At 42.1% G+C, this 27935-nt stretch overlaps 1 protein-coding gene across 3 annotated transcripts in view; it reads right to left on the bottom strand.

Moving 5' to 3' along the window:
• Nucleotides 1-80: 80 nt before the first annotated feature.
• Nucleotides 81-27935, bottom strand: part of RAB23 (RAB23, member RAS oncogene family) — a 34408-nt gene continuing 6553 nt past the window's right edge. For 2 of the 3 annotated variants that reach the window (XM_061146338.1, XM_061146337.1), the window contains exons 3-7: nucleotides 26115-26200; nucleotides 8222-8378; nucleotides 6341-6423; nucleotides 5111-5203; nucleotides 81-3323 (exon numbers count right to left, since the gene is read on the bottom strand). In XM_061146338.1, the coding sequence (XP_061002321.1) occupies nucleotides 3184-3323; nucleotides 5111-5203; nucleotides 6341-6423; nucleotides 8222-8378; nucleotides 26115-26200 (559 nt within the window). In that variant the 3' untranslated portion in view covers nucleotides 81-3183. The remainder of the gene's footprint in view (nucleotides 3324-5110; nucleotides 5204-6340; nucleotides 6424-8221; nucleotides 8379-26114; nucleotides 26201-27935) is intronic. The other variant, XR_009693533.1, reaches the window with a different exon arrangement.

Raw genomic sequence — 27935 nt, 5'->3', positions numbered from 1 at the left:
AATGAATACATCACATTCAGTTTTCATTAAAAGGTAGGTACTTTTCACACTGGGGGAAAAAAAACACTCAAGCTCCAGACTGGTTTTATAGATTTATATGTCTTTTCATAAAAAGCAGTTACAATCTGAGGACATTCACGGTAGTTTCAATGCCAGCCCAAGTCCACCTTACGTAAATCTCTCCTCTCATGGGAGACATTAATTCTTACTGATAACTGTAGCAAAGTCTCTTGATTTGTCAAACTCATTTGCTATCATCAGGTTCACTATTACATAAAAGATTTTTTGTTCCATCTTTTTCTTTATCAGCAGACAACCAGGTTTTCCTCAGGTTGTCAAAGACTGTCAGCGTCTGTGAATCCTCCCCTTCCCATTCACTCCAGTTCAGCCCAGGACTGCCTTGTTCACCAGATGACTGCATGTGGGACAGGTTTTCACTGATCAGTTCATTTTGTTTCCAGAGAAACACACCCTAGTGATGGGAGTACCTCAGCAAGTTACCAGTCAACTATTTGAAAGGTGTTTAAAAGGAGGCAAAAATCTGACAGTCTTTAAGTTGGGATGTCAGGTCCTGCAGCTGAGTCCAGGATCTCGGAGGAGAGCCCAGCCTGGACTCTGGGCACAGAGGGGCCCTGCGGTGGTCCTGCCCATACCCAGCACGGCCAGCTCCGGGGACACCCAGACCAGCGTGCGCTCAGGCCATGCTGGGACGGGCTCTTCTTTGTAATGTTAGTTTCACTTTGTTTTGAAGAAGTACATGAGTGTTGTCAACTTTGAGCAGATAAAAAGGAAACCATTTAGCCTGATTTAATATAATTCTGTTGCTTCATTCTATATGCTCTTAATTCAACAGGCAGACTGAAAGGGGAAAAGGAATCCTGAGCATTCTGAGACGAGGCGACCACACCGCAGCCGAGGACCAGCCATGATGTAAAAGCGCATCAGTGCACAGATGCAGTGTCCTGGGGCCTTATTTCTTCAGCAGCCACGGTTCAGAAATTAGTAGTTATTTAAAAGAATTAAAGGTCTCAGGGCAAAAAAATTTAGTGTCAATTTTGAAGGTTTTGCAAACTGAGAAGGTAACTTGGGGCTGATTTTGGGGGCCTATTTAATTATTTAAATTAACCAATTATGGTTAGGTAAAATACAGAATTGCAAATTAAAAATTCAAACGTGTAACAAAGATCCCAGTTCTCCTTAAAAAAATAAAACTAAGTACATAAGATTATATTACAGATATCAAGGGAACTCCAACCATCATCAGAGATTACATTTTTTATATAGAAAAATAACAAACCTTTACCCACATACATTTAATTAATGTGAAATAGAACTACAACATTTTATATAGTATGATTTTTCTGCTATAAAGACTGTTTGCTGAAAAATATATTTTGTGCAAAAATTAAAGGGACTGTATTTCCAGAGAGTAGAAAAGGGAAGATGAATTGCCAGTGGGCACCCAACGTCAGGAACAGGATTTTCTCCAACACCTACCCCACTGCCAGCAGTGGGAGTGGTGACAACTGGTGGCATAAAAATAAAGATTTTATATTACTTTGTAATAGATAATGCCAGATTATTTCAATATTATGAAAAGCAAACATTCACTCCTGACCATTGAAAGACATGCCCTAAAAAATTATATTCTGTTCTCAACATTAATCTGGACAGGGGGATGAGGTTGGTACAGATGGCAGACTTAAAAAGAAAACATACAAAAGGAATATATAAAACATTATGCATTTAGTACAAATAATGAAAAATGACTTGGTGACACACTTTCTAAGAAAAGTTATTTTCACATATTTTTAAATCCTGTAAAGACCAGGTGTGTGTTGCAAGGGGTTAAAAACAAGTCATTGATGAATGATAACCAGTTTTAGTACAGTTCATGCAATTATGTATCTGTGTTGGAAAGCTACTGTCCAAATCACAAAATGGATACTCTGCCACATGATTACATATTAAAATCACTTAAATTACTTTGTATTTGGTGCTGACAGAGCTCTTGAGAAAGTGCTATACAAACTGAAGGTTATAGAAATTTTAAAATTATAATCTGAAAAAAACATACAAAAATGTGTAAACAAAAAGAAGCTTTAGAGTTGCAGGGCATTATAAAATCCGTAATGTGGTTTAAGACAAAAAAAAAAAATCACCTCTTATATGTTTAAAAAAATTGCTAGTATAATCCTAAAAGTTCAGAATTGTGTTATCAACAGCAAAAGGCCCCAGGTGTGGGGTGGCCATGCTGCCCAGGGCGGGGGTCCTGCAGCCGCCAGCTCGAGCCCGCCACCCACGTGTAGGGATGTGGAAAAGGCCCCGTGACCAACCCCACCTGGGAGGGGCTCTAGCACTAATGCACTTATACTCCTCTTTCATCTACCCTGTTAGAGAGGAAAGCTGCTTTTAAAAGAGAGTATCAACAGTATAGATTCTGGTAAAGCACTGAGAATTAGGTATGAGATTTTTGGCACAAAGCACTTTTAAATTCAACCTCATTTTGCAAAGTATTGATCTGGAATTTCTCATTTGAAAATAAAAACTTAGAACATACACGTAAGTGTGTAAATGATTTCATGAATGAACAAGTTAGATTCCATGTTTCCTTAAACACTGCACATACCTTCCTTTACTCCAGAACCAAGGATCTGCGTGCACACACCTCCATGTTCCACATATACAGACATTGCACAAGTAACATCGTAATACACACTAATGCAGTCTGGTAAGATCAGGGCTTGCCTTTCAATATGATTCTTTAAGTACTCAGAGTCAGTATTATTTCCCAGGAAAGCTAAATGACCAATTTCAGAAAAGAATGCCTGCTATCTTTCCTTGACCCCTAATATTAAAATCTACACCAATATATTTAGGCATTTTATTTATGTGTTTCTGCATTTCAAATTCAGCAAAACCTGTTTTTGATGTTTCTTATATCATTCCTTCAATAACAGGAGAAGCTTCGTCTAATGTAAAAAAATTAAAATGCGTCCACAGGGCAGTAATTTTTCAGAGATCTTGCTCCATTCTGAAAAGCACTGCAGAATAACATTTAAGTCTGTCAATTTTCAGACAGCCAATTAGGTGCAAAGTCTGCGAAAAATCGTGTAACATACCGTGATAGCTGGATGTGTCTTACTGCACAATGTAATTCCATTTCCTCCTCCCTGAGGCCTGTTAGGGTATGCTACAGCTGCTGAAAGGATTTCGGTTTTTCTTGGTCCTCTGTCTGTTGGGCCTGAGGTTAATGACATCTCCACCATTGAGGGTACTTGAATTCTGACCCAAGTGACTCCCAGCAGACGTGCTAAAGACCCCTGGATAAAGTGAGGGACAATACAGATGTTGACACTGATGGACCACAGGCTCATCTACTCAGACTGTATACCCAGTTTCTTAGTAAATTAGTGACGTTTCAAGTATTTACAATATGAAGCTTTTGTTTTCACTTCATTTGTTTTTAATAGACAATAACAGAGTTCCAAGTTCAAAAGGAACCAGGAGGGGGGCGGTGAAGTCTCTCCGCAACCCCCCACCCCGCCCCGGTCCCTCAGAGCCCCGCAGCGCTGCTGCATGCACATGTGGGGTGAAGGGCGCGTGGAGTCCTTCCTCCCTCTGCTGCCCAAGGGCAACACCCTGCACACTCCTCTGCCTGTTTTCAGTAACAATCTGATTTTGAAATTTGAAGTCTGTATGATCACTTAAATAACTTCACTTACTGACTTCACATCACAGAACTTCCTCAATAGCACCTATCTTGTTATATGTCATATTAATAAAGACACTGCACATGTTAGAGCTGGTACTGATGGCAGATGTTTCCATCCAGGCTAAAACAACAGCAAGATGGTCTGCAGATCCTCAAAGTGATGAGCAGACAAAAGGGATGAACTAAAGAAAAACTTCCAACTGTTACGGTTTTCATTTTGCACCATGATGGTCCCAAAATGTAATCTCCAATCCATGAGCTATTTACCATCCGTGATGCACAAGACTCTGCCTGAGACACTTTGGGCGACACAATGACAGCCAAGACTGTTCCTGCCCAAGAGGCTTACACGCGGAGGATGCAGCGACGCTGCAGGACACACGCTCGGCGTCATGAAAGAGACGTGAGGTCCCACAGACAGCTCAACAGAAGGGTCAACCACATCTAACTAGTGAGAAAGGACGAACGACAGGAAGGAGGGACTGGACCCTGGACACGTTTAAGAGAAGTGAAGGCTGTGCTCCAGCCAGAGTCAAGAGCTTTGGACAGAGACCTCGAAGGATGCACAGTTCCAGACAGAAGAGGGAAGGGGAGGCCATTCTTGACGGAAGAGCCAACATGAGCCAAAGAGAAGACTCAAGAAACAGCAGGCCTTCAGTGGAACAGTAAACAAGGTACGTGATGTAAGGGGGCACGAGCTGCGTGGGAAGGATCGACCAAGCGGTCCTCAAGCGGTGGGATGCGGCAGGCCTGCACTGAACGTGCTCACAACCAGGACGGAGCAGAGGGGAGAACCCTCTGCTCCAGACTCAGCAGACGGGAGGAGACAGGGTGGCCTGGAGACCAGACACACAGCAGCTTGTCACCGCGGCCCTGGCATGGGCCAGAGCATGTGCGGGGTCTGACAGTAGGAGCACAGGCAATAAAGATGGGGAAGTAAGAGAAGTTAAAACAGGTCAAGAAAATGCCGTGTGTGAATGTGTAGTGAGGGTGGGGTGCAGGCAGGGGTCCTTAGGACAGGACTGGTGCCTGTCCTCCCAGAAATCACCGTCCAAGTCAGACACGGGCAGGTGGTCCCTGCTCCCCGGCGAGCACGACACCCTGCTGGCATCGCATGCTAAAACCAGGCTGGGTACTGAGTGAGGCGGCAGGAAAGGGAGAAGGTGCGGAGACAGGGCGACTGTCAAGTCAAACAGGAGAGACCTTTAGAAAACTCCTCAGGGAAAAAGGCTTCTAATTCAACATACCTTTAATAAGAGAGCTGATACTCCTAATAATCTCACATTTCTTTACAGAATTGAGCATACTGTATCTTTTTTTTAAAAATAAATATGATTATGAATGGAAAATAAATCTGCCAGGTAAATATGGGGCTAAAACTTTCTGGGTACTTACCAATTTTGTTACTACTTGAATGCATTGATTCTGGATTCTCAGTTACTTGCTGTTTAAGCTTTTGAAGATATTTTTCAGCCAAATATTTAAAAACTGGAATGAAAACAAAACCAGAAACCTTGCCAGGTCAGTATAATCTATGCACATAAAACCTGTTATTTTACATCACTTATTATATTTACAAAACAAATTTCAAATTTCAAATTTCCAAATTTAAAATTAGAAGTATACAAATGAGTTGAAAAAATCCAACTTCTAAAAATTATCTGAGTAATACCTAATTACAATGGTAACACCAAGAAATACACAGTGGCATTTTATTAGTAAAGAAATAAAATAACACTGTAGTCACTTGCTCTTTAGTTTTAAGTATACCTGAATAGTGATTAATATTCAGCCATACTAATCTGACTCAGTCTTAAAAAGATGCCTCTTTCTTTAGGTGAGAAGTATTACTTAGAACACTGAAGCAACAATCAAGCTGCAGTCTAACAAAATAATAGCAATTCCAGAATGAGATTAATAACCATCCTCCTTCTCCAATCCCAGAAAGTAAGAAATACGAGTTAAGGTTGCCGTGACTACCTAGCGGGTGTCCACTGCTGTGTTTCAGGGCAATGCAGCAACTTCAGAAGGTACGCTTGAAAAACACACGTACACACACACACACACACACACACATACACACACACAGTCAGCTGTATTTTTAAAGATAAAAAACAGAACAAAAGCCCACTGGAGTTCTGCTGTAGAGTAAGAGCTATTCAAAGACATTAGTAAGTAAGTAAGGAGCAGCATCAAGCCTTCACACTACGTGACAACATGTAACAATGAGAAACCCCATCCTCATTACAAATGAGACTTCTAGAACTTCTCTGGTGGCACAGTGGGTAAGAATCCGCCTGCCAATGCAGGGGACACAGCTGGATTCCTGGCTGGGAAAGATTCCATGTACCACAGAGCATCGAAGCCTGTGGTCACAACTGCGGAGCCCGCGCCCAAGAGTGCTCCGTGACGAGGGAAGCCTCCACAGTGAGAATCCCATGCAACGCGGCCAGAGGGCAGCCCGACTCCTCACAGCTGGAGAAAGAGCCTGCACGGCAACAAAGGCCGGTGCAAGCAAATCTCAATAAAAACATTAAAACACAAACATGATTTCCAAACAACACAGAGAAAAGGCATGAGAAGAAAAACAAACGTCTTGCTATTAATGCTAAGAAGGCACGTTACCTTCACTGACGTTCAGATCCTCCTTCACTGAAGTCCTGTAGAATCTCAACTTCAACTTTTTTGCCAGTGCCTCGGCTTCCTCGCTACACATCAAGTTTAAAAAAAAATGCATGTAAATGTACGTTCTGAGTGCTTGTTTTATTACGTTTACTGCATACAGCTGGGGAGGGGGTCAGTGCCTGGCGGGGGGGTGAGTGCCCGAGGTGGGTGAGTGCCCAGGGTGGGGGATGAGTGCCTGGGGGGGGTGAGTGCCCAGGGCGGGGATCAGTGCCTGAGGCGGGGGGGGGGCGGGGGGGGGGGGTGAGTCCCTGGGGGGGGGGATTGACTGCCCTTGGCGGGGGGGGGGGGGGGGGGGGGGGGGTGAATGTCTGAGGGGGGTGTGAGTGCCTGGGGGGGGGGGGTGAGTGCCTCGGGGGGTGAGTGCCTGGGGGGGGGGGTTGACTGCCCTTGGGGAGGGGGGGTGAGTGCCCAGGGTGGAGGTCAGTGCCCAGGGTGGGGGTCAGTGCCCGAGGCAGGGGGTGAGTGCCTGAGGGGGGGGGTCTGTGCCTGGGGCGGGGGAGGGGGGGGTGTCAGTGCCTGGGTGGGGGTCAGTGCCTGAGGGGAGGTCAGTGCCTGAGGAGGATTTTCAGTTGTCATTGCTCTTGGGGGGTAAACACCAGCCATCTCACTGTAATTGTAAAATACACTTTTCCATAAAGTCACTAATTCTAGCCTTAGAATAGCTAAATATCCCTTTTCTTTATCTAATACTTTAATTTTCTCTGTTCCATTTTTAAAAACACTTGAATTTAATTACACTCCAAGATTCTTAACTGCATTACTTATTTTACCCCTATTGGCTACAAAACTACTTTGCTGCCTAAGCCAAAGCCAGTATGCTGAAGCGTCTCCAAGAGGGACCCCTAATTCTAATTTCATTACAGCCGCTGATTCGCTAAAAGGGTTCCCAGTGACTTCTCTGCCCACACTGCCCTCCCTGTAATCACGCTGGTCTGTGTCATCAGTGACACACCAGTGTGTGACTCAGATTTCCTAATAAGCGCCCTAAGGGGCACTGTGGCTTTCTTGCCTTTCCCTCTCTGGGATCACATGCCGGGGACAGAGGCTGCCACGCCATAAGCACACTCCCCGCTCAAGACAGGGGCCTCCTGCCTGCAGCCAAGGAAGGGCGCCAGCCTGACAGCAGACCCCCCGCCCCAGTCAACCCTTCCAGTGACCACAAGGCCCCACAGCATCTTGACAGCAACCTCATGAAACGCCCAAAAGGAAGCCACCCAACTAAGCCACTCCCAAATTCCTGACCCACAAAAGCTATGAAGTAACATTTGTTGTCTTAAACCACTAAGTTTTGGGCTAATTTGTTACACAGCATCAGACAACTAATGAACCTACCAAAAAAAAAGTAAGGTAAGAACCAGGCAACTATTTTCAAAGTCAGCAAAATGTTAATAATGCAATAAACTAATACTTACAGAGAGAAATTATCTGGATGCCTAACGCTGTACACACATGTGAACATAATGGTACTGAGTATACAAAACAGTGTGAATCTGAACTGCTTGCCTATTTAAACTCATTAACATACTTGTACTAGATCTAGAACATACAGAGTTAACATTCATACTCTATCTAGGTTTGACTTCACACGAAGACCTGGATTGAGTTGCAAGGACCTAGAACTCTAAAAGGGCCTCCAAAATGTATTCCTTTAATTTTCTTTACTTCTGATTCAGTGTGAACTTTTAAAAATTCAAGCCAGTCACACAATAGCTCACAGAAAATTTTAAGTATAAGCCTGTCTTTTGTAAGTCTATGCAAAGAAATAAAATAGGTTTTAGCTTTGTAGAATTACCGCCACCCCCTCAACAATAGCCACCTTACTTCTTTATACAAGAGTCATCCAGGAGATCGATCTTATTTTGAACGAGTGCAGTTGGTATGTCTCCAACTTCAGCCACCACTTTCTCTCTCCAACTGGAAATAGCTTCAAAAGATTCCCTGTCTGTGGTAGAGAATACAAGCACACAAGCCTGGGCCCCTGTAAGGTCACAAAATGAAAATGTTATTTACATTAATGAAGCAGTCCTGTGCGGGGTGCGGGCAGCTTTTATGTACTCAAAATGATTTTTATGTAAGTAAATGTTGAACTCATCTTTGTAGCACTGCTTATTTTTTAACATATAAACTCTATTTTCTATTTCAAAGAACCAATTTTTACTAAGAACAGTGGTTCTCAAATTTGTGCAAGTGTCAGGTGCCCTCAAAATTATACACATTCCTTGTGAAATACCACAAAATACTAATATGTTTTAATGATACCATAAGAGCCAGAGAGAACAGTAAACTAGGCATGAAGAACAGGCTGCTGCCAAATTCTTCCTGTTAATACCTGTCACTTTTTTCTTAATTTCCTTCAGTGCAGATTTAAGAAAAACCACAATTTTCTCATTCTATTTATTTACTTTCCAAAAAATCTGTATTATTTTATTTTAGGAGAATACCAATGATGCTAAAGAACACAACTTAAGAACCAATGCCAGACGTCCCTGGTGGCACAGTGTGTAAGAATCCGCCAGCCAATGCAGGGAACAGGCGTTCAACCCCTGGTCTGGGAAGATGCCACATGCCGAGGACCAACTAAGCCCAAGTACTGCAACTACTAAAGCCTGCACGCGCTAGGGCCCACGAGCCGTAACAACTGACCCCACATGCTCCAACTCCTAAAGCCCGTGTACGGAGAGCCTGCGCTCTGCAACAAGAGAAGCCACAGCAACGAGAAGCCAGTGCACCACCACTGGAGGAGACCCACTCTCCGCAACTAGAGAAAGCCCGTGTGCAGCAACAAAAACCCAGTGCAGACAGAAGTGAAAATAAATAAATAAATAAATATAATGGTGTCTACATGTCAAAAAAAAAAAAAAAAAAAAAGAACCAGTGCAGTGCCAAGAGTAAAATATTTATATATAATAGAGAGGAAGAAAGTTTTAGTTTTTCATTCTGTTCAACTTAATTCCTGTATCAGATGCACTGACCATATTTTAATCATCAACTATCATATTAGGTTGATAATATTTAATTTTAAAAATAAGCAGCAATCTTCTGGAAGAGGGTTTTTTACAGACGATTAGCTCTTGAATCAGGCAGTCTGGTAACGGAAGCAGGTGACAAGAGAAAACAGTCCCGGAGTCAGAGAGGATTCCTCACTGCTACTCCTCCCTTCCAAATCCCTCAGGTGGGAGAGTTTCCTACTACTCAGAGGCAAGACACAAATACTGGGCTACTAGGACACTCTGAGGCCAAAAGAGAGTCGTTCATCCCCTGAGGGAATTTGGTAGAAAGCCAAAGAACAATTAATGAAGGAGAAACCGGCAGTTCACTATGGCTGAAAAGCAGATGCTTCCCTCCACTACAACAGGCTTGAAACCGAAGAATAAATCAATTATGCAAAACTCAGGGCTAGGGGACAGGCAGACTGATAAGACACACCCTGAGACACTCTCACAGTTGAAGGAGAAAGAAACTGAAGAGATCACTCTAGCATACTGGACAGTAAATTTATGTTTAACTCTCATATTTACTTCAACTATAAATAGAACATTATTTACTCATACTTTAAGAAACCATTCTTTGTTAATAAAATTGTCAGCTTTAAACATAGAATTTTATATCCAGTCAAGTGTCATTTAAATTTGAGGGTCCAATAGGGTATTTCCAAGTATACAAGGTCTCAGTCACAAAAAACAAACAAACAAAAAACATTCAGAGAAGAAGTATGTAAACAAAACAAAAACAGCCAACAAACAACAAAAATCTAAGCAGATAGTGCCAGAGATAAGGGCAGTAAGGATGATTAAGAAAAGCACAATTTTGCTTTTAAAAAATCAAGGATCAAAGGATAAAAGTCTGTCCATAAAACTCAAAATTCTTTAGTGGGGGGCTGTGTGGAGAGAGCCCACAGGGACTGGGAACGGGCACAGAGCCCGCTGGGGAGGAGAGAGAGGGCCCTGGATTCGACTAATCCACAGGGAGGTGGGCGCAGGAGAGCTGCGGGTCCCCTCCCGCACCTCCAGTACTAGCTACAGGGGTGCTCTTCAGAGACCCCTGGTTTAGTGCACCCGCTGAGTGTCAGGAAGCATTTAACAGGAGGCTTCCTGGGTGCTGTTTTGGATCCGTCAGGAATCCTCTGGTCCTTATTAATTTCTGAATATTCAGGAATTAAGAGCAGAGGCATGCCTTTCTGGGGCTGAGGAATGCTGAGAAATCCAGGCATTTCCTTCCTTAGTTTTTCAATACGGTGATGGTGATTAGTACCCTCTTCCTTTTAACAACTCTCTCTCTTTGATAAGGATCGCCTCATGTTTTGTAAGTCTGGAATTTTAATCTTTATCTTTGCTGAGAATAACTACCTTGTAAAACAGTATATATGCCCACACCATGTTGATTAAAACACTTATGCTCCATCAGAGCTTGGGTCCCCGTGTTTTTATTTCTTTTTCTATTTCTGGCTGATTCCCTGGAGCACGAGAGCTGGCTGTGTAACCCAGGGAATATTAGCCTCTCTCCTTCTTTCACTTTCTCATCATCAACTCCGAACCACCAGGTTCCGGTCCATTAAAGGACCAATATCTGAGGACTTGACGCCTGGAGAGGAGGGGGGGTGGTAAAAACCTTAGCTTGTCTCCACTGCCCCTAATTAGGGCGGATGCCAGCTGCCTGCAGCAGTAACCCGCTCATCACTGCACCCGCTGCGGAAGGCTCTCCTTCGTCCCCTGGCTTCTCACTCCTACACCCCACTCCCACCCTGGGGTGTGTGTGTGCGCGCGCACACGTCTCACTCCTATACCCAACTCCCACCCCGGTGTGTGTGTGTGTGTGTGTGTACGCGTGTCTCACTCCTACACCCCACTCCCACCCCGGTGTGTGTGTGTGTGTGTGTGTGTGTGTGTGTGTGTGTGTGTGTGTGTGTGTACGCGTGTCTCACTCCTATACCCCACTCCCACCCCGGTGTGTGTGTGTGTGTGTGTGTGTGTACGCGTGTCTCACTCCTATACCCCACTCCCACCCCGGTGTGTGTGTGTGTGTGTGTGTACCCGTGTCTCACTCCTATACCCCACTCCCACCCCGGTGTGTGTGTGTGTGCGCGCGCACGCGCGTCTCACTCCTACACCCAACTCCCACCCCAGGGTGTGTGTGTGTAAGCGAGTTGTAAGCCAAGACAGAATCTTAAGCTAAAGCCAATCACCCTAAGAATAATGTGTGACTATCAAACCAAAGGAGAAAAGTAGAAGTATCCAATTTTAAATGAGAAACTGTTAGGGGAAGCACACTGATTGAAACTGCCCACCCTGGCCAGGCACCATAGTAACTATTTGCATGAGTTGTTTTATGACAGGAGATCCTGATAAGGAATAGGGAACTAATAAGCCGCCACCAACCGGAAGAGTTCAGGAAAGGTCAAAAGGAAACACCGCGTGTCCATCCACTTCCCAGAATCCCTCTTGCTAGCATCCACCTTGGCTGAGCGATGCCTGCGCCACCAGGAAAGACTCTGAATTAGAATGATTGGCCAAAGACCACCCGGAAATGAATCCCATCACCATAAAACCCAAGACTGCGAGCCACGCGGCAGAGCAGTTCTCCTGGGTTCCCTTACCTACTGCTCTCCACCCGGGTACCCTTTCCCAATAAAATCTCTTGCTTTGTCAGCATGTGTCTCCTCGGACAATTCATTTCCGAGTGTTAGACAAGAGCCCAGTTTTGGGCCCTGGAAGGGGTCCCCCTTCCTGCAACAAGTGGCGACCACGAAGGGACATCTTCTTCACTGTGATTGACATCCTGACCACTCAGGGTACTCAGGGGCCAGCTTGCCTGCCAATGGACCAGACCCAGCGGCCGCGACGGGGACCCTTTTGTCCCTGGTCTCCTCCTGACGCGGACAACTGGCCAGAGTGCCCCGACCGGTAAGAAACAAAGAGACTTTATTGACCTCCCTTCCCTTCCCTCTCTCTTTCCTCTCCTTAGCCCTTCCTATCCTTCCCTTTTTTCTAGTCCCCCTGTCCTGGACGCAGGAATCTGGTCGAAGGGCCTCAGCTTGAGCTGAGGATTGGAGACTGATCACCTCCTCTTGGCAGAGAACTCGAATTTTCTGGTCTGGTTTCTGGTAGGGCCGAGTTCCAGTCCTCCCTTTTCTGGAAGCCCAGGGAAAAGTCCCGTAACGCCTGGGTGTCTGCAGGTGGCAGGAGACGTCTGTAAGGCCACCCCTTTTGCCCCCCTTTCCCGCCTCCTCCCCCGTCTTTCAACCTGGCTTCCTTTCCTCCTTTTGAAATCTTTGAAGACATCTGAAGTTTTGTGTCTCTATAAAAGGTTTTCTGAGAGACTGTATTCTTGTATTTAAGAGAGTGTCTGATGAGGACTGCCAGGTTTATATGTGTGTGTTTTAACTCTGTTCTGTGTTGTGATTTGTGATGGCTATTTTGCTTTGTTTGGCCACCATTTAGACCTGCCACCATTTTGTTAGAGCTTGATTTTCTTTCCCTGTGCCTTGAGACCAGGGCTCTCAGGAACACTTATCTAGACCATCTCTAACTCCTGAGACTGAGAAAAAAAGGAAAAAAGCCTTTAAAAATGTTATTTATTTCAGTTTTTTATAAACTAGTAAATTTTATATTGTAATATCTAATTCATGACCAAACTTAGAAAATGAAGCTAGATCTTGCAGTGTGTCTGTCTAAATATGTCTTGGTATGTTTTTGTCTCTGGGTAATGTTTTTTAGGTTAATTTGTAAATGAGCTCTATTTAATTGGCTTAAAAAAGGTAAGCGCTTACAAATCAAATAATTCTAAATTAAACAATAAATTCCAAGTTCAGGTGAACTGGGAAATATTCAGTATTAAATACCTGATATTAATGTTTTTTGTTGACCTATCTAATATAGACATGTCTTAGAGTAATTAACATCAAGTAGAATATTTTCATTGTACCTAGGTTTAATATAAGTTAAATATTATACCTATTACAAGTTTGTCAACAAAGAAATTGCCTCGAGTGAAAAAACTTCTAAAAAATGTAAATGAGGTATGAGTTTGTATATAAACTCTATTAAGAATAATTATTCTTTAAGAATATCTGTCTACAATAGTCTCCCCAGATTGGCGTAACTTGAATTTCTAAGGGTTGTGCTAAACTAAGTATTGGAAGTCTATTAAATAATTAGGTCATTTCCAAATGAAATAAGATTTTGAAACATTTACTACTAAACACTGATTTCCTTTTACAGAAAAACTAAAGAGATTTGGGACTATAAATGAATAATGTTTGATGCCATCCTAAAATGTTTTAAGAAAGCAAGGGTTTTAGAAATTATCACTGGTATTTATGCTCACCAATCTATAAAATGCTAATATAAAAGTTAGCTCTTGGTTGCTAAAGGAAAGCAAGAAGTGTGCTTTCAGTAAAAAAGTATGAAAAAATACTAAAAAGAGTTATGCATGATCAAGATTTTCTAAAATTGGATTACAATTAGTTGGATAAATGGATTTTGTTAAGAATGACATGGTCATAAGAAAACTGGTTAGAACCAATTAGGCCCAAGATGGCGGAGCTGACTTTCACTAGACCTTGAGCCTTGGTATTTACGCCCATTGTGACATATCAACAAGCTAAATGATACAGCCATCAACATTAACTAAATCTGACCAATGTTCTAAACACTTTTAATTGATCTTTTTGATAAAAATTCGTAAATCAAATTCTTTTGAAGTTCCTTTGACCTCTAGCTAACTTTGGGGTGTTTCAGAGGGCCCCTGAAACATCCCAAAGAGAGATATTAAACTGTGTTTATTTGATTGGCTAAATTACATGAAAAAGATTATCAAATGAGCAATAAATCTACTCATGCTATAATGTATGGGAAAATTACTAATACAGATATCCTAGAAATTATATGGAGTTCTTAACATTTTGATATGTCTTGGTGTTCTAATGAGAAACCTGATGACTTCACAAAAGTTAACAAAAGACTAAATGAACCAGCAAATATGCTTATAATTTTTATGGTTTCTATCTGAAAAATTACAGGTTTGAATCTTGTGTTTTCCGGGGGTAAGGAAGACATTCCTCTCAAACTAATTATGAAAATAATTTGGTAAAATTATATGTTATAAACAAAACAATTATATTTTCTCTCTATCTGACTCCTCCAGAAATTTGAAACTCTTAGGTTTCCAGTAAGTTTATCAAATGAGCTAAGAAGGTTATCTCACTAACAGATACAAAAATCTCAAGGAATTTTTGAGACCTTAAAAAGGGAAGAGTTCACCTAGATTTGTTAGGCAAAATCTGTGATAAGCCTTTGGTGTGAGTTTCCCAGCCCTGTTTTATATTAAAAGTTCAGTTTGAGATTCTATAAGTGATTCAGCAAAATAAAAAGTCTATAATCAATTATGGTTATATAAATCATCAGACCAAAATTAGTGAGAACAGACCTATTTTGCAAACAAACTAGCCTTAATTTGGTTATATTTGATAAAAATGAGGGTAACTTTGGGGAGAAAGATATTTCAAAAAATGTTAAATCCCAGTTTATTCATGGAGGTCTGCATGTAGTAAGACTCATTTCTTGGATAGTTCTTTGCTGTTCTGTGATATTAATGCAAAATTTAATTGAATTCTTAAAGAACACCCTAAGTTTGTTTCTGAAGCTTACCTTAGTAATCTATCTTTGGATGAAGATCGGATGCCTCATGACCTGCAACCAGGACTGGAAAAAGACATAATTTAAGGGACTGTCTCCAACCTGGATGGAAGGACTTTTTATCAGGTACTCTTAACTAGCTCATGCACAATGAAACTGAAGGGAAATTAACTCTTAGATTAATTCCCACTTCCAAAGGCCCCTACACTGGATTGGTCTATGGAGAAGACAGCTGACCTGATCTCACCTTAAAATGATGCTCAAACAAGAGAAACTACAGTACACCAGGATGAGACGACAACGACATCAGAGGTAGACAGCTTGTCCAAAATGCTGGACCTGATTCATATGATCATTTATAATGTTTTCTTGACTTCTTAGACCTTTGCATATAAATCAAATGGTTTTCTATCATAGGCCTGATCCTATGCTAGTTTTAAAAATCAATCCAATTGTTGGGTTTGTGGCCAATTACCTGTATCTAGTTCTGGGTTACCTTGGTAAATTTCTCTACTACAAGACTCTAACTGGTTGGCCCTGAGGAAATTTACTTAAAAAAAAAAATTATAGTCATATGCAGGTCACTGTGATACTACCAGACGAGATCCCCTAACTGGGCCAATTAATAATGCCTATTCTGACTCTGGCCATAAATTTGAGCCTTTTTCTATTCCTCAAGCTCAATCAGAGCAACAAGAAAAGTTTTAGCAAAAGAAAAAGAAATCTCCCACAATTATGAGATAGATTTATATAGATAACACTAAGCTATGGTAATTTAGGTTTAAAGTCTCCTCTGTGTTAAAAACAATTAAATCATACTAAGGATAATCAGTCTAGTAACACTAGAAAACTGGGCTATGTGCCTTATAGATGGTGGTGCCAAAGTATAATTTCCCTGAAAGATAAAGATTCGTACAGAGTAGACTAAGTCAGATGACCTGGGATGTACTGGGCTACATCTAATGGAAGCTCCTAAGTCTTACTTGTGACTTTACTAGTACTGCTGGCTATGTTCTTTGTATTTCACCTGTTTTAAAAATTGCTGTTTCTTACACTGCCAAATGTGTGACTGAGGCCTCTGATAAAATAATATATAGTTCCCTATGAGATCGATGATGATAACAGTGTAACTCTAGATATGAGAAAAAGCAACAAGAGGGAATGTTTTCCTGGACCAAGAGGCTAGTAAGACAGGTGGTCCAGAGAATTTTGGATACTGTTTTATGGCCTAGTCCAGTAACAGCACCTTGAGTGGCCTGTCAACAAAATCTTTGCCAAACTGGACAATGGACATTCTCAGCACCATTGGATAAAATGGTCATGAAATGCCCCCCTCAAAATCATGGTCAAGTTTATGAGCAAAAAGGGGCTCTGCCAACTGAAGATTGACACTTGCCATCTACAGCTACAGAGATTAAATCATGACCACTGCAACTGCTGACTTTCAACGGCCCTGAAAGGAGTTCAGGGTAAAAATTAAGAATGAGGCACTCAGTGCTCTGAAAAAAACTGGCAGAACAGGCCTTCAGATAGTTAGATCTTTTCAGGAGATTTTATGAGTCCCAATTCTTGCATCTTCTCATACCTAGAGAAACACTGACGTCATTAATGGTGACATCTGCTTTGGCTAATAAGGAAAATTTTACAATTAAAAGCCAAAATAGAGTACTCAGCTATGGTTCAGACACCCTGGAAAATAACTAGGTGTTACTATGGGTGTAATTTCAGATTAGATGTTGTATTGCTAGACACTTGAGTTTTCTGAGTCGTGTCAGGCTTGGATGCCACCATTCTCCAAGCAATGTCTGCTGAAAGCTAGTAACTTATACCTTACTTTTTATAAAACTAGGCAACTGGCCACCTGGCTAAAAGTCTCCCCAAAATGCCAGGTCCAGACTGGGTTTCAGGCCTATTCTTCTTAAAAAAAAAAAAAAAAAAAAAAGACTTGTCTATTAAAATTCCAGTTATCCCTCCTCCAGCTACTACTAATTTGGTCTGTTACAACAAAATGGCAGACCAAAAGATTGAGATTTTAATCATACAAGGTTCAGATCTAAGACTTAAGACTCAGGAATACTTCCAATTCAGTGTCTCCTCTCCAAGCTGAGACAGTCCTATGCCCCATTTTGACAGGAAGTTATCACAGTCATAGTTGCCCTGTTCCCTAAATTAAAACTGAACAAGACTCTGTGGGGTGGTGACTCTGGAGTACAGATCTGCTGTACTGTAGGATATAGGCTTCATTCAGCCTCCTTGACCTTCCCTGAGTTCCAAAGGGTGGATTCAAACGGTTGCTAATCATGGAAGGGAGAAAATACAGAAACAGAAGAGAAACAATCAAATGGTGGTACAGCCTTGAGACAGGGTCCTGGTTCCTACTCAAAGAAATATGCATAACAATGTCTTCTGAGTTCTCCTACAGAACTGGAGCCCCCACCCAGGTGGAGGATGGTAACTTCAGACTAAACACAAGATTCCTGGAGCACAGCTCTGTTGCTTCACCACCAGCCAATCACCCCAAATGTTGCCTCCTGTTTCTGGGGACCAGTGATGACCATCCTTTAGGTCTGTTTGGCCCCTGTTTATTTCATCTCTGAGAGGCGCCAACAGTTTCAAACTAAAATGCTGTTATTACAAGAGTGAAAGCTGGTTTCAGATATGGAACACCCCAACTTAGATCAGGTAGAGAGAGACTTCTGCTCTGCTAGGCAGGCCTACGCCCCGACACAGCAGGAAGAAGTTACAGAAGAAAGAGACCTCCGCCCCAATTCCCAAGAAGCATCTTGAGAATGAAGTCTCTCAGGGGGGAGTTGTTAGGGGAAGCACACTGATTGAAACTGCCCACCCTGGCCAGGCACCATAGTAACCATTTGCATGAGTTGTTTTATGACAGGAGATCCTGATAAGGAATAGGGAACTAATAAGCCACCACCAACCGGAAGAGTTCAGGAAAGGTCAAAAGGAAACACCGCGTGTCTGTCCACTTCCCAGAATCCCTCTTGCTAGCATCCACCTTGGCTGAGCGATGCCTGCGCCACCAGGAAAGACTCTGAATTAGAATGATTGGCCAAAGACTACCCGGAAACGAATCCCATCACCATAAAACCCAAGACTGCGAGCCACGCGGCAGAGCAGTTCTCCTGGGTTCCCTTACCTACTGCTCTCCACCCGGGTGCCCTTTCCCAATAAAATCTCTTGCTTTGTCAACATGTGTCTCCTCGGACAATTCATTTCCGAGTGTTAGACAAGAGCCCAGTTTTGGGCCCTGGAAGGGGTCCCCCTTCCTGCAACAAAACTACCAAACAATTTAACAGCCCTACAAAAATACAAAACTTGAACTCAAATAGTAGAAGTATCATAGAAAGAGTATTTCCAGAAAAAAAATGGGACACAAATCTCTAAAGCAGGAAGGTCCACCTAGTAGACCTTCACAGTGGACGCTGTGACCACCACATCTTTTTTTTTAATTTGTAATAAAATTACTTTATATTTGTATCACTGTTAGATTTTACCCATTTTTAAGCTACGTGAACATCTCATCTTATGTAACCTAAATATACCATCAAAACGAAAAAGAAGAAACAAAAAAGACCACCCAGATTACTTCTGCAGTTATGATAATCCTGACAAATATGGGGCAACTAGTTAACTCCCTCTAACTGAACAAAGCTAGTCGAGGTAATGGAATTCCAGTTGCACTATTTCAAATTCTGAAAGATGATGCTATGAAAGTGCTGCACTCAATATGCCAGCAAATTTGGAAAACTCAGCAGTGGCCACAGGACTGGAAAAGGTCAGTTTTCATTCCAATCCCAAAGAAAGGCAATGCCAAAGAATGCTCAAACCACTGCACAATTGCACTCATCTCACACGCTAGTAAAGTAATGCTAAAAATTCTCCAAGCCAGGCTTCAGCAATACGTGAACCATGAACTTCCAGATGTTCAAGCTGGTTTTATAAAAGGCAGAGGAACCAGAGATCAAATTGCCAACATCTGCTGGATCATCGAAAAAGCAAAAGAGTTCCAGAAAAACATCTATTTCTGCTTTATTGATTATGCCAAAGCCTTTGACTGTGTAGATCACAATAAACTGTGGTAAATTCTGAAAGAGATGTGAATACCAGACCACCTGACCTGCCTCTTGAAAATATGCAGGTCAGGAAGCAACAGTTAGATGTGGACATGGAACAACAGACTGGTTCCAAATAGGAAAAGGAGTATGGCAAGGCTGTATATTGTCACCCTGCTTATTTAACTTATATGCAGAGTATATCATGAGAAATGCTGGGCTGGAAGAAGCACAAGCTGGAATCAAGATTGCCGGGAGAAATATCAATAACCTCAGATATGCAGATGACACCACCCTTATGGCAGAAAGTGAAGAGGAACTAAAAAGCCTCTTGATGAAAGTGAAAGAGGAGAGTGAAAAAGTTGGCTTAAGCTCAACATTCAGAAAACTAAGATCATGGCATCTGGTTCCATCACTTCATGGGAAACAGATGGGAAACAGTGAAAACAGTGTCAGGCTTTATTTTTTTTGGCTCCAAAATCACTGCAGATGGTGATTGCAGCCATGAAATTAAAAGACTCCTTGGAAGGAAAGTTATGACCAACCTAGACAGCATATTAAAAAGCACAGACAGTACTTTGCCAACAAAGATCCGTCTAGTCAAGGCTATGGTTTTTCCAATGGTCATGTATGGATGTGAGAGTTGAACAGCGAAGAAAGCTGAGCACAGGAAAATTGATGCTTTTGAACTGTGGTGTTGGAGAAGACTCTTGAGAGTCCCTTGGACTGCAAGGAGATCCAACCAGTCCATCCTAAAGGAGATCAATCCTGGGCGTTCATTGGAAGGACTGATGATGAAGCTGAAACTCCAATACTTTGGCCACCTCATGCGAAGAGTTGACTCATTGGAAAAGACCCTGATGCTGGGAGGGATTGGGGGCAGGAGGAGAAGGGGACGACAGAGGATGAGATGGTTGGATGGCATCACCAACTAGATGGACATGAGTTAGAGTGGACTCCAGGAGTTGGTGATGGACAGGGAGGCCTGGTGTGCTGCAATCCATGGGGTCGCCAAGAGTTGGACACAACTGAACGACTGAACTGAACTGAGTATTTTATCCATTCATACAGGTGAAACTGTGATGCATTATGGATATTAAAGTTTAGGAAAACCCAAAAAGCTAAACAAACAAACAAAGCCTGTTCTAAAAGATACTAAAAAAAAACAAAAAATAAACTAAAAGAAGACTCTTCTTACAGAATTTTGACTGAGGTACTGACCAAACAGATGACAAATACCAGATTCTAAAATGTGTGTGAGATCAGTATTTGCCAAACTTATAAAGAAAATGGCTACAAATCTATTACACAAGTCTGGAACTCCCTCAAGTTCTTCAAAGATTTTTTAAGAATTGAGAAGAAGTGGAAAGGCAGGAGATTCTTGAAGGATCTCCTTAAAGAAGCACTGCCCGCACCCAAGCTGAGAAAGCATGGGACGGTGGGACCAGCAGCAAGAGCTGCACCTGCAGAAAAACTGTGCCTCCACCAACAGCAGGACCAACAGCACACGTGGATCTCACACGGGCAGAGGTGAGCCACGTCCAAGACATAAGCCAGCACAGGGCCACTTCGGGGCACTCGGAGCTGGCACCAGGAAAGATGGGGTGGAGCGCTGACTCCCACAAAAAGGAAGTCAGCTGACAGAATCAAGGACACATTTGTCCCCCAAGACCAGGAAGCACCGAGGAAGCCAGGACGAAGTCCAGAGAGAAAAGCACCTGCCACCATCCACATGCAGAGGCCCTGGCCCCACACCACCCTGCCACGCTGCTCCGTGCCCGCTCCAGGGGCCTCGGGGCCTGGCCTGCTCGGGAGGAGCTGGCAGTGAAGGCATCGGTATTCCCCTCCGAGACCACAAGGCTGGTCCCAGAGGAAAGGAGATTTAGCTTCTATTATCTGGCTATTCCTACTACCAAACTGAGATACGTTTATGACTAGAAATCACTGAGGCAGCTGAGAAAAATTAGGAGTTGGCCTGGATGGCAGGTGAGTTTGGGGGAGAATGGGTACATGTACACGAATGGCTAAATCCCTTTGCTATTCATCTGAAACTATCACAACACTGTTAATCAGCTACACTCCAAAATAAAGCTGAAGAAAGAGTGGACAGAAGAGACATGAGCTGAGGGTATTGTCAAGGAAAGGCCTTCTCCTCCTACCAGCTGCTGCTGCTGCTGCTGCTGCTAAGTCGCTTCAGTCGTGTCCGACTCTGTGCGACCCCACAGACGGCAGCCCACCAGGCTCCTCCGTCCATGCAAACGTAAAGAGGGGGTGAGACATACAGCCGCGTTTCACCACCTTCAGGAGCGATGCCTCGCCAGCATACCAACTGTAACTATTTTTTTTAATGTGTTTATTTTTCATTGGAGGAGGACTGCTTTCTAATACTGTGTTGTTTTCTGCCTCATATCAATTATAACTATACTTCATTTTTAAATGACCATTAAAAAAATAAAATAAAGTAAAAGGACCCCACACTGCACTCCATTCTTTTTCTTTCTGCAAGCTCTAACTCTGCTAGTGCTAGACATCTTTGGGAAAGTTAGTGTTTTAATTTCTCTGTTGTTGACACTCACAGGCAGCTAGTGTCTTCTAGCCATATATTTTACAAAGACCTTTATGTTCCTACTATTCAAATACCTTCAATACTGCCTACCCTAAAAACTGGAGCACTGGAAGTTTCTTCAGCATCATAGATAACAGCAAGCCACCCATAAATGGATCACTTCTAACAGTTAATGAACTATCCCACTTATGCACAGATCAGAATACGGAGCCCTGAATAAATTTTTGGTGTCAATGATAAGATCACCAATAGCCAAGTATTTATTCCTCATTAGCAAGATCATTCCAAAAAAAATCACCATGTTTTAATACAATTCAGAAAATACTCTCCAAGATACATAATATGCAGAGTTAATTCTGTCCTCAAACCACTGACAGATACTACAAGACAGTCTACAGGCTGGTCCAGAGTGGCTGCTGAGCAGCCTCAGTGTCACTTGGGAGGCCTCGGAAATGCAGACTCTTGGAGCCACCCACAGATCCTCGCAAGTCAGGCTGTGTTTTAATGAGCTCCCCAGGGGATTCCTGTGCACAATCAAGTGGAAGAAACACTGCTCCAGAGAACACTGGAAAAGGCCAGTTGGAATCACAAGGCTTTAAAAACACTACTATAGACATTACTAAGGATTTAAAATGCTGGCCCTTGTTCTTTCTTGTGTTTATAACTTACAACCAGTTTCTTGTCCAGAGCTATTCATTTTCCAACAATTTATATTCATTTATATTTGTGAAATAGTTTTTTGTTTTTTTTTTTAAGAAAATAAGTGTTTTCTTCTACTCATGTGAGTTCAGTTTAGTTGCTCAGTCATGTCCAACTCTTTGCAACCACATGCACAGCAGCACACCAAGGTTCCCAGTCCATTACCAACTCCCAGAGCTTGCTCACACTCATGTCCATTGAGTCAGGGAAGCCATCCAACCACCTCATCCTCTGTCATCCCCTTCTGCTCCTGCCTTAAATCTTTCCCAGCATCAGGGTCTTTTCAAATGAGTTGGCTCTTCGCATCAGGTGGCCAAAGTATTGGAGTTTCAGCTTCAGCATCAGTCCTGCCAATGAAAATTCAGGACTGATTTCCTTCAGGATGGACTGGTTGGATCTCCTTCCATTCCAAGGGACTCTCAAGAATCTTCTCCAACACCACAGTTCAAAAGCATCAGTTCTTAGTGTTTAGCTACTTATGTGCATAATCTCAAATAACAGGTCTTAAGTCTAAAACCTCATTTCCATATATTTAGTCAGAAGCATTTTTTTTTTTTCTGAGAACCAAGTCACAGTAAAAAACTGCAATGAAAATCTCTTTTATGTTGCATGCAGCTTTCTAAGTATGGTTTCTACTGCCAAGGGTGGACTTTAAGTGTTTAAGAGGAGTGCTCTGCGATGCTAAAGGCTTCCTAATGTGATCTGCGCTCTGTTCTAAGCTACTGACAAGGAGATCATGTTTCCACATGCCTCACTGTGCAATTCAGCCAGTATTCTAAGAACATAACGATGCCTTGGAGCAACAATCTTGCTTTAATAGGTCTTTTAAATGAATTATAATAATTTTTTTAAGATATAATTTTTATGTATCTTGAATAACACATTTTTAGAATAAAAATTAGTAGGTCATAATTTTTTAAGGCATAGTGTTTCAATCACTGAATCTCCATCTGAAGTCATTCTGCCCACCTTACCGTTTTTCTCCCTATTCTTTATTTCTGCTTAATTAAATCATCACTGGAATCTACACCAGAAGCAGATGTTACCTGGTGCCAAGCTGTCACCCAGCACCCCTGCCTCTGAGAACACCTCTCCCTCTCTGAACAGCAGCCTACAGTTTAGGCAGCCAACCCTATCGTCTGCCCTGGGGGGGCCACATGTGCACCAAGCCGATTAGGTTAATCACCTTCTTCTGACTTCTCACTGTAATCTGGTCAAAGGTGGTCTGATCAGATAAAAGCTCTGGACTTTTCATGCACAGTTGCGGAAAGTAATCCTGGGTCCCCAAGGATGTGAACAAAGCACTGTATAACCTTGCAGCCAAGAGGAAAATCAACATGAGGAGGAACCCCACACGGGGAGAGGGCCAGCTGGGAGATTAGCAAGGCTACTGTCCCAACAAACTGCAACTGAAAGCTACTCCCACTAACAAGTCAACAGGTAAAATAAGTCAGTCTGAAATCAATTTTCTGCTGTCAGTAGCCAAAAGCATTCTTACGGAGCCTCAAAAAAAAGCATAAAAGAATGTTCAATACATCAAGTTTACATAATGTTGCCACTATTTGTTCCTTAATTCAAATAGGGATGTGAGGGGGGAAAAGCTAAGGCTTAAGACCTGGCTCAGTATCCACCCTCTGCCATTTTAACAGAGTTGGCTAAAAAAAGTTACATTTTAAGAAACACTTTTAACAGGTCTATTTATACACTTATGATGGCTTTAAATTAAAATGTTAAATACAGGGAGATCAAATCTGTTTAAAGCCTTCTAGTCCAAATGAAACAAAGGGAAAAGAAATTTGAATATCTATTAAGATGTAAATACTAATAATTATGGGCTCTCTTTTTAGTTTCTGGCAAAGAATGTCTTTTGTAAACATATGAAAGAGAAATGGATGATATATGCAGAGTACATCATGCGAAATCCCGGGCTGGATGAAGCACAAGCTGGAATCAAGATTGCCAAGAGAAATATCAATAACCTCAGATATGCAGATGACACCATCCTTAGGGCAGGAAGAGGAACTAAAGAGCCTCCTGATGAAAGTCATAGAGGAGAGTGAAAAAAATGGCTTAAAACTCAACATTCAAAAAACTAAGATCATGGCATCCAGTTCCATCACTTCATGGCAGATAGATGGGGAAACAAGGGAAACAGTGACAGATTTTATTTTCTTGGGCTCCAAAATCACTGCAGATGGTGACTGCAGCCATGAAATTAAAAGACATTTGCTCCTTGGAAGAAAAGCTATTACAAACCTATATAGCATATTAAAAAGCAGAGACATTACTTTGCCAACAAAGGTCCATCTAATCAAAGCTATGATTTTCTAGTAGTCATGTATGGATGTGAGAGTCGGAACATGAAGAAAGCTGAGCACCAAAGAACTGATGCTTTTGAACTGTGGTGTTGAAGAAGACTCTTGAGAGTCCCTTAGACTGCAAGGAGATCCAACCAGTCCATCCTAAAGGAGATCAGTCCTGAATGTTCATTGGAAGGACTAATGGTAAAGCTGAAACTCCAATACTTTGGCCACCTGATGCAAAGAGCTGACTCATTTGAAAAGACCCCGATGTTGGGAAAGATTAAAGGCAGGAGGAGAAGGGGGCGACAAAGGATGAGATGGTTGGATGGCATCACCAACTCAATGGACAAGAGTTTGAGCAAGCTCCGGGAGTTGGTGATGGACAGGGAGGCCTGGCATGCTGCAATCTATGGGCTTGCAAACAGCTGGACACAACTGAGAGACTGAACTAAACTGAACAAGTTAAAACAAGAAGTCTGTGACAAACTGGATGAGCCAAGTTAAAAAAATTAACAGATAATAATGAACACAGTCTTATGGCAAAAACTGGAAAAAGGGTTATAACCTCAACTGCAATGGAAATTAAAATATTTTTAGCTACCTGGTCTTCTTCTTTAAATAGGGACCCAAATGATCTCCTTAACTGTACAATTCCAACATTCTCTCCTTTTTATTCATATACAAATCAAATCATTTTTGACATTTGACCAGTTCTTTAACTTTATTTTGAGATAACTGTAGACTCACATAATTTTGTCTTATTAAAAATACATAACAGTAATTACTTTCTCAAAAAATAACCACACTAATGAAAAAGTAATACTGACAAATCACAGTTGTTTTTTTTTTTTTTTCAAATCACAGTTTTAAAAGCTTAAAAAGAAATAACCCAACCTATTTCTTTATCACAAAAAGAATACATTATATACTGAGAATTTAGAGAAAAAAGCTAGGTAAAAAGAGGAATTCTGCCCACAATTTAGTCTTAGATCCTATCATGGTAGCTCTTTGCTTTCACTTGTACCTCATACTTCTCTGAACTTGTGCAGCCCTGAAAAGGCTTTACCCACACATTAATGTCATAACAAAATGCCATTTTGTTTGCCAGAGTTTTCCTTTTCTTATATTAGTTTCCATTCTCTGACTATATAGTCATTTCCCTGGAGTCAGAGAAGACATTTCATAGTTTCTGACTTACTAGGTCTGGGAATGCCTATATGAGTCATGTAATTCTAAGGCAGAGACAAACAGTCTATAGTATAAAGTATTATTTACCACCCAACAAGATCTTTATAAGAATAATGGCCTGGGGTTTTAAAAAATACTTTGGAATTAATTTAAATATTCTTAAAGAGAAATCCTTCTATGGGGAACAAAAAAGGCAAAATTCTTTGTTCAGCCAAATGAACACATCCAAACAGACTAAAGACACCTACAATTTACCTCGATAGTAGGCCTTGGTTATCGCATCAAACTCCTCCTGACCTGCTGTATCCCATAACATGAGCCTGACGTCTTCGTCATTAACTCTGAAACAAGAGATGAATATATTTTATATGCAAAGGAAATGTCTTTGTTTTTAAAATCTGGAGGTATTAAAACTACACTGTGGGCTTCAATCTGAAAAAGTCTAAGTGCTCTTAAGTGCTGAAAGCATTAACCACAGTGAGAGCAGAATGACAGACACCCCCAACGCTGTCACTTTACACAATTTGCGGTCGCCTGCCTGTTTTTTCCTTCAACAACAGTCACAGACAGTGGTCGCTCTAGGACTAGCATCAAAGGGGTCCACACTGGCAGATTCAACCAACCGCAGGCAGAATATATTTGGAGGGCTTCTTGGGTGGCTCAGTGGTAAAGAAGGCATGGGTCTGATCCCTGATCCCAGGAGATCCCACGGGCAGCAGAGCCACTGCCCCTGAGAGCCGCACTATGGAGCCTGTGCTCCGGAACCAGGAATGGGAACTTCCGACCCCGAGCCACAGCCCCTGCAGTCACGCCCGAGAGCCTGTGCCGCACAAGAGAGGCCTCCGCGATGAGAAGCCTACACACCGCAACTAGAGAAAAAGCCCACTCAACAATGAAGAGCCAACACAGCCAGAAATAAATAAAATTACTGTTTACAGATATGTGGGGAAAACTCTAGAAAGTTCCAAAAAGCAAAACTTGAACATGCCATGTGCCCAGCAACTACTCACACAGCATTCATCTTGTATATGATGCTGTAAGTGATCTGGAGGTAACTGAAAGTCTATGGGAGCAGTGTGTAGGTTAAATGCAAACACTATGCCATCTTGTACACAGAACAGCGTCTATGGAGGCTGGTGTCCACAGGATCCTGGCCTGTCCTGAGAAAGCTGCCCGCTCCGGCCGCCCCCCTCTAACGCGGAGAGACCGGAGAGACAGGACGAAGCAGCTCACCGTGCGGTCTCCCTAACGCAGACGCTGACTGCTCTGTCGCACCTGCGGTCTTACTCACGGGCCGCAGTCCTTCTACAGAGCCACTGCCAACAGCAAGTCACCGCTCTGAGCGAAAACACCCGGCAAGGGGCCTTTAAGCTCCTGGTTACAACTGCATCAACCAATCAATATATAACTTCTTTTTCTGCATTCTTCTGTTTGAAGACACCTTATTTAATATATACTGCTGATTCATCAACTTTGAACTCATGGCCAACAGCACTATTACTGGTACTTGAAAGAAGCTCATCTAACACGTGTCTTCTCCATGAGGCACATCACAGCTCACCAGACAGCACTTCAGTTCTAGGCTGGGGGCCGTTTTAAACAGCAAAACCAACAAAACACACAAAAACAGAACATGAAAAGGCCACTTATGTACTTATGAGAGGTGAAACAAAAAGGTGGAGGTCGTCTCGTTCAGCCTCAGCCAGAGCTGTGTGCGCAGGTGACGCAAATGTTTTGAGGCTCTGTGCATGTCCATGAATGGGGTCCCGAGTCTGGGGTTGCAAATACATTTTAGCAGGTAGTGAATCTGAACATACAAAGTCCACAAATAATGAGAAGTGACTGCATACTTAAAATATTAATATGGAATCTATAAATAATGAGGGTCAACTACACACTTAAAACATTAATTTGGTTCAGATAACAAGTACAAAAATAAACATCATCAAGATTTAAAATGAATCCTCTTAAGACATCTAAGAAAGGAAACAAAAACAGAAGTATTTTTAGAAAGAAGGTAAATAGATTATAAATTCAACAATTTTTAAAACAATGAACACAATTATTTCTGATGCT

This window comes from Dama dama, chromosome 7 (genome assembly GCF_033118175.1).
Source record: "Dama dama isolate Ldn47 chromosome 7, ASM3311817v1, whole genome shotgun sequence".
Classification (NCBI taxonomy): domain Eukaryota; kingdom Metazoa; phylum Chordata; class Mammalia; order Artiodactyla; family Cervidae; genus Dama; species Dama dama.
Note: the sequence above shows the minus strand (reverse complement) of the source record. Positions and strands in the feature narration are given on the sequence as shown.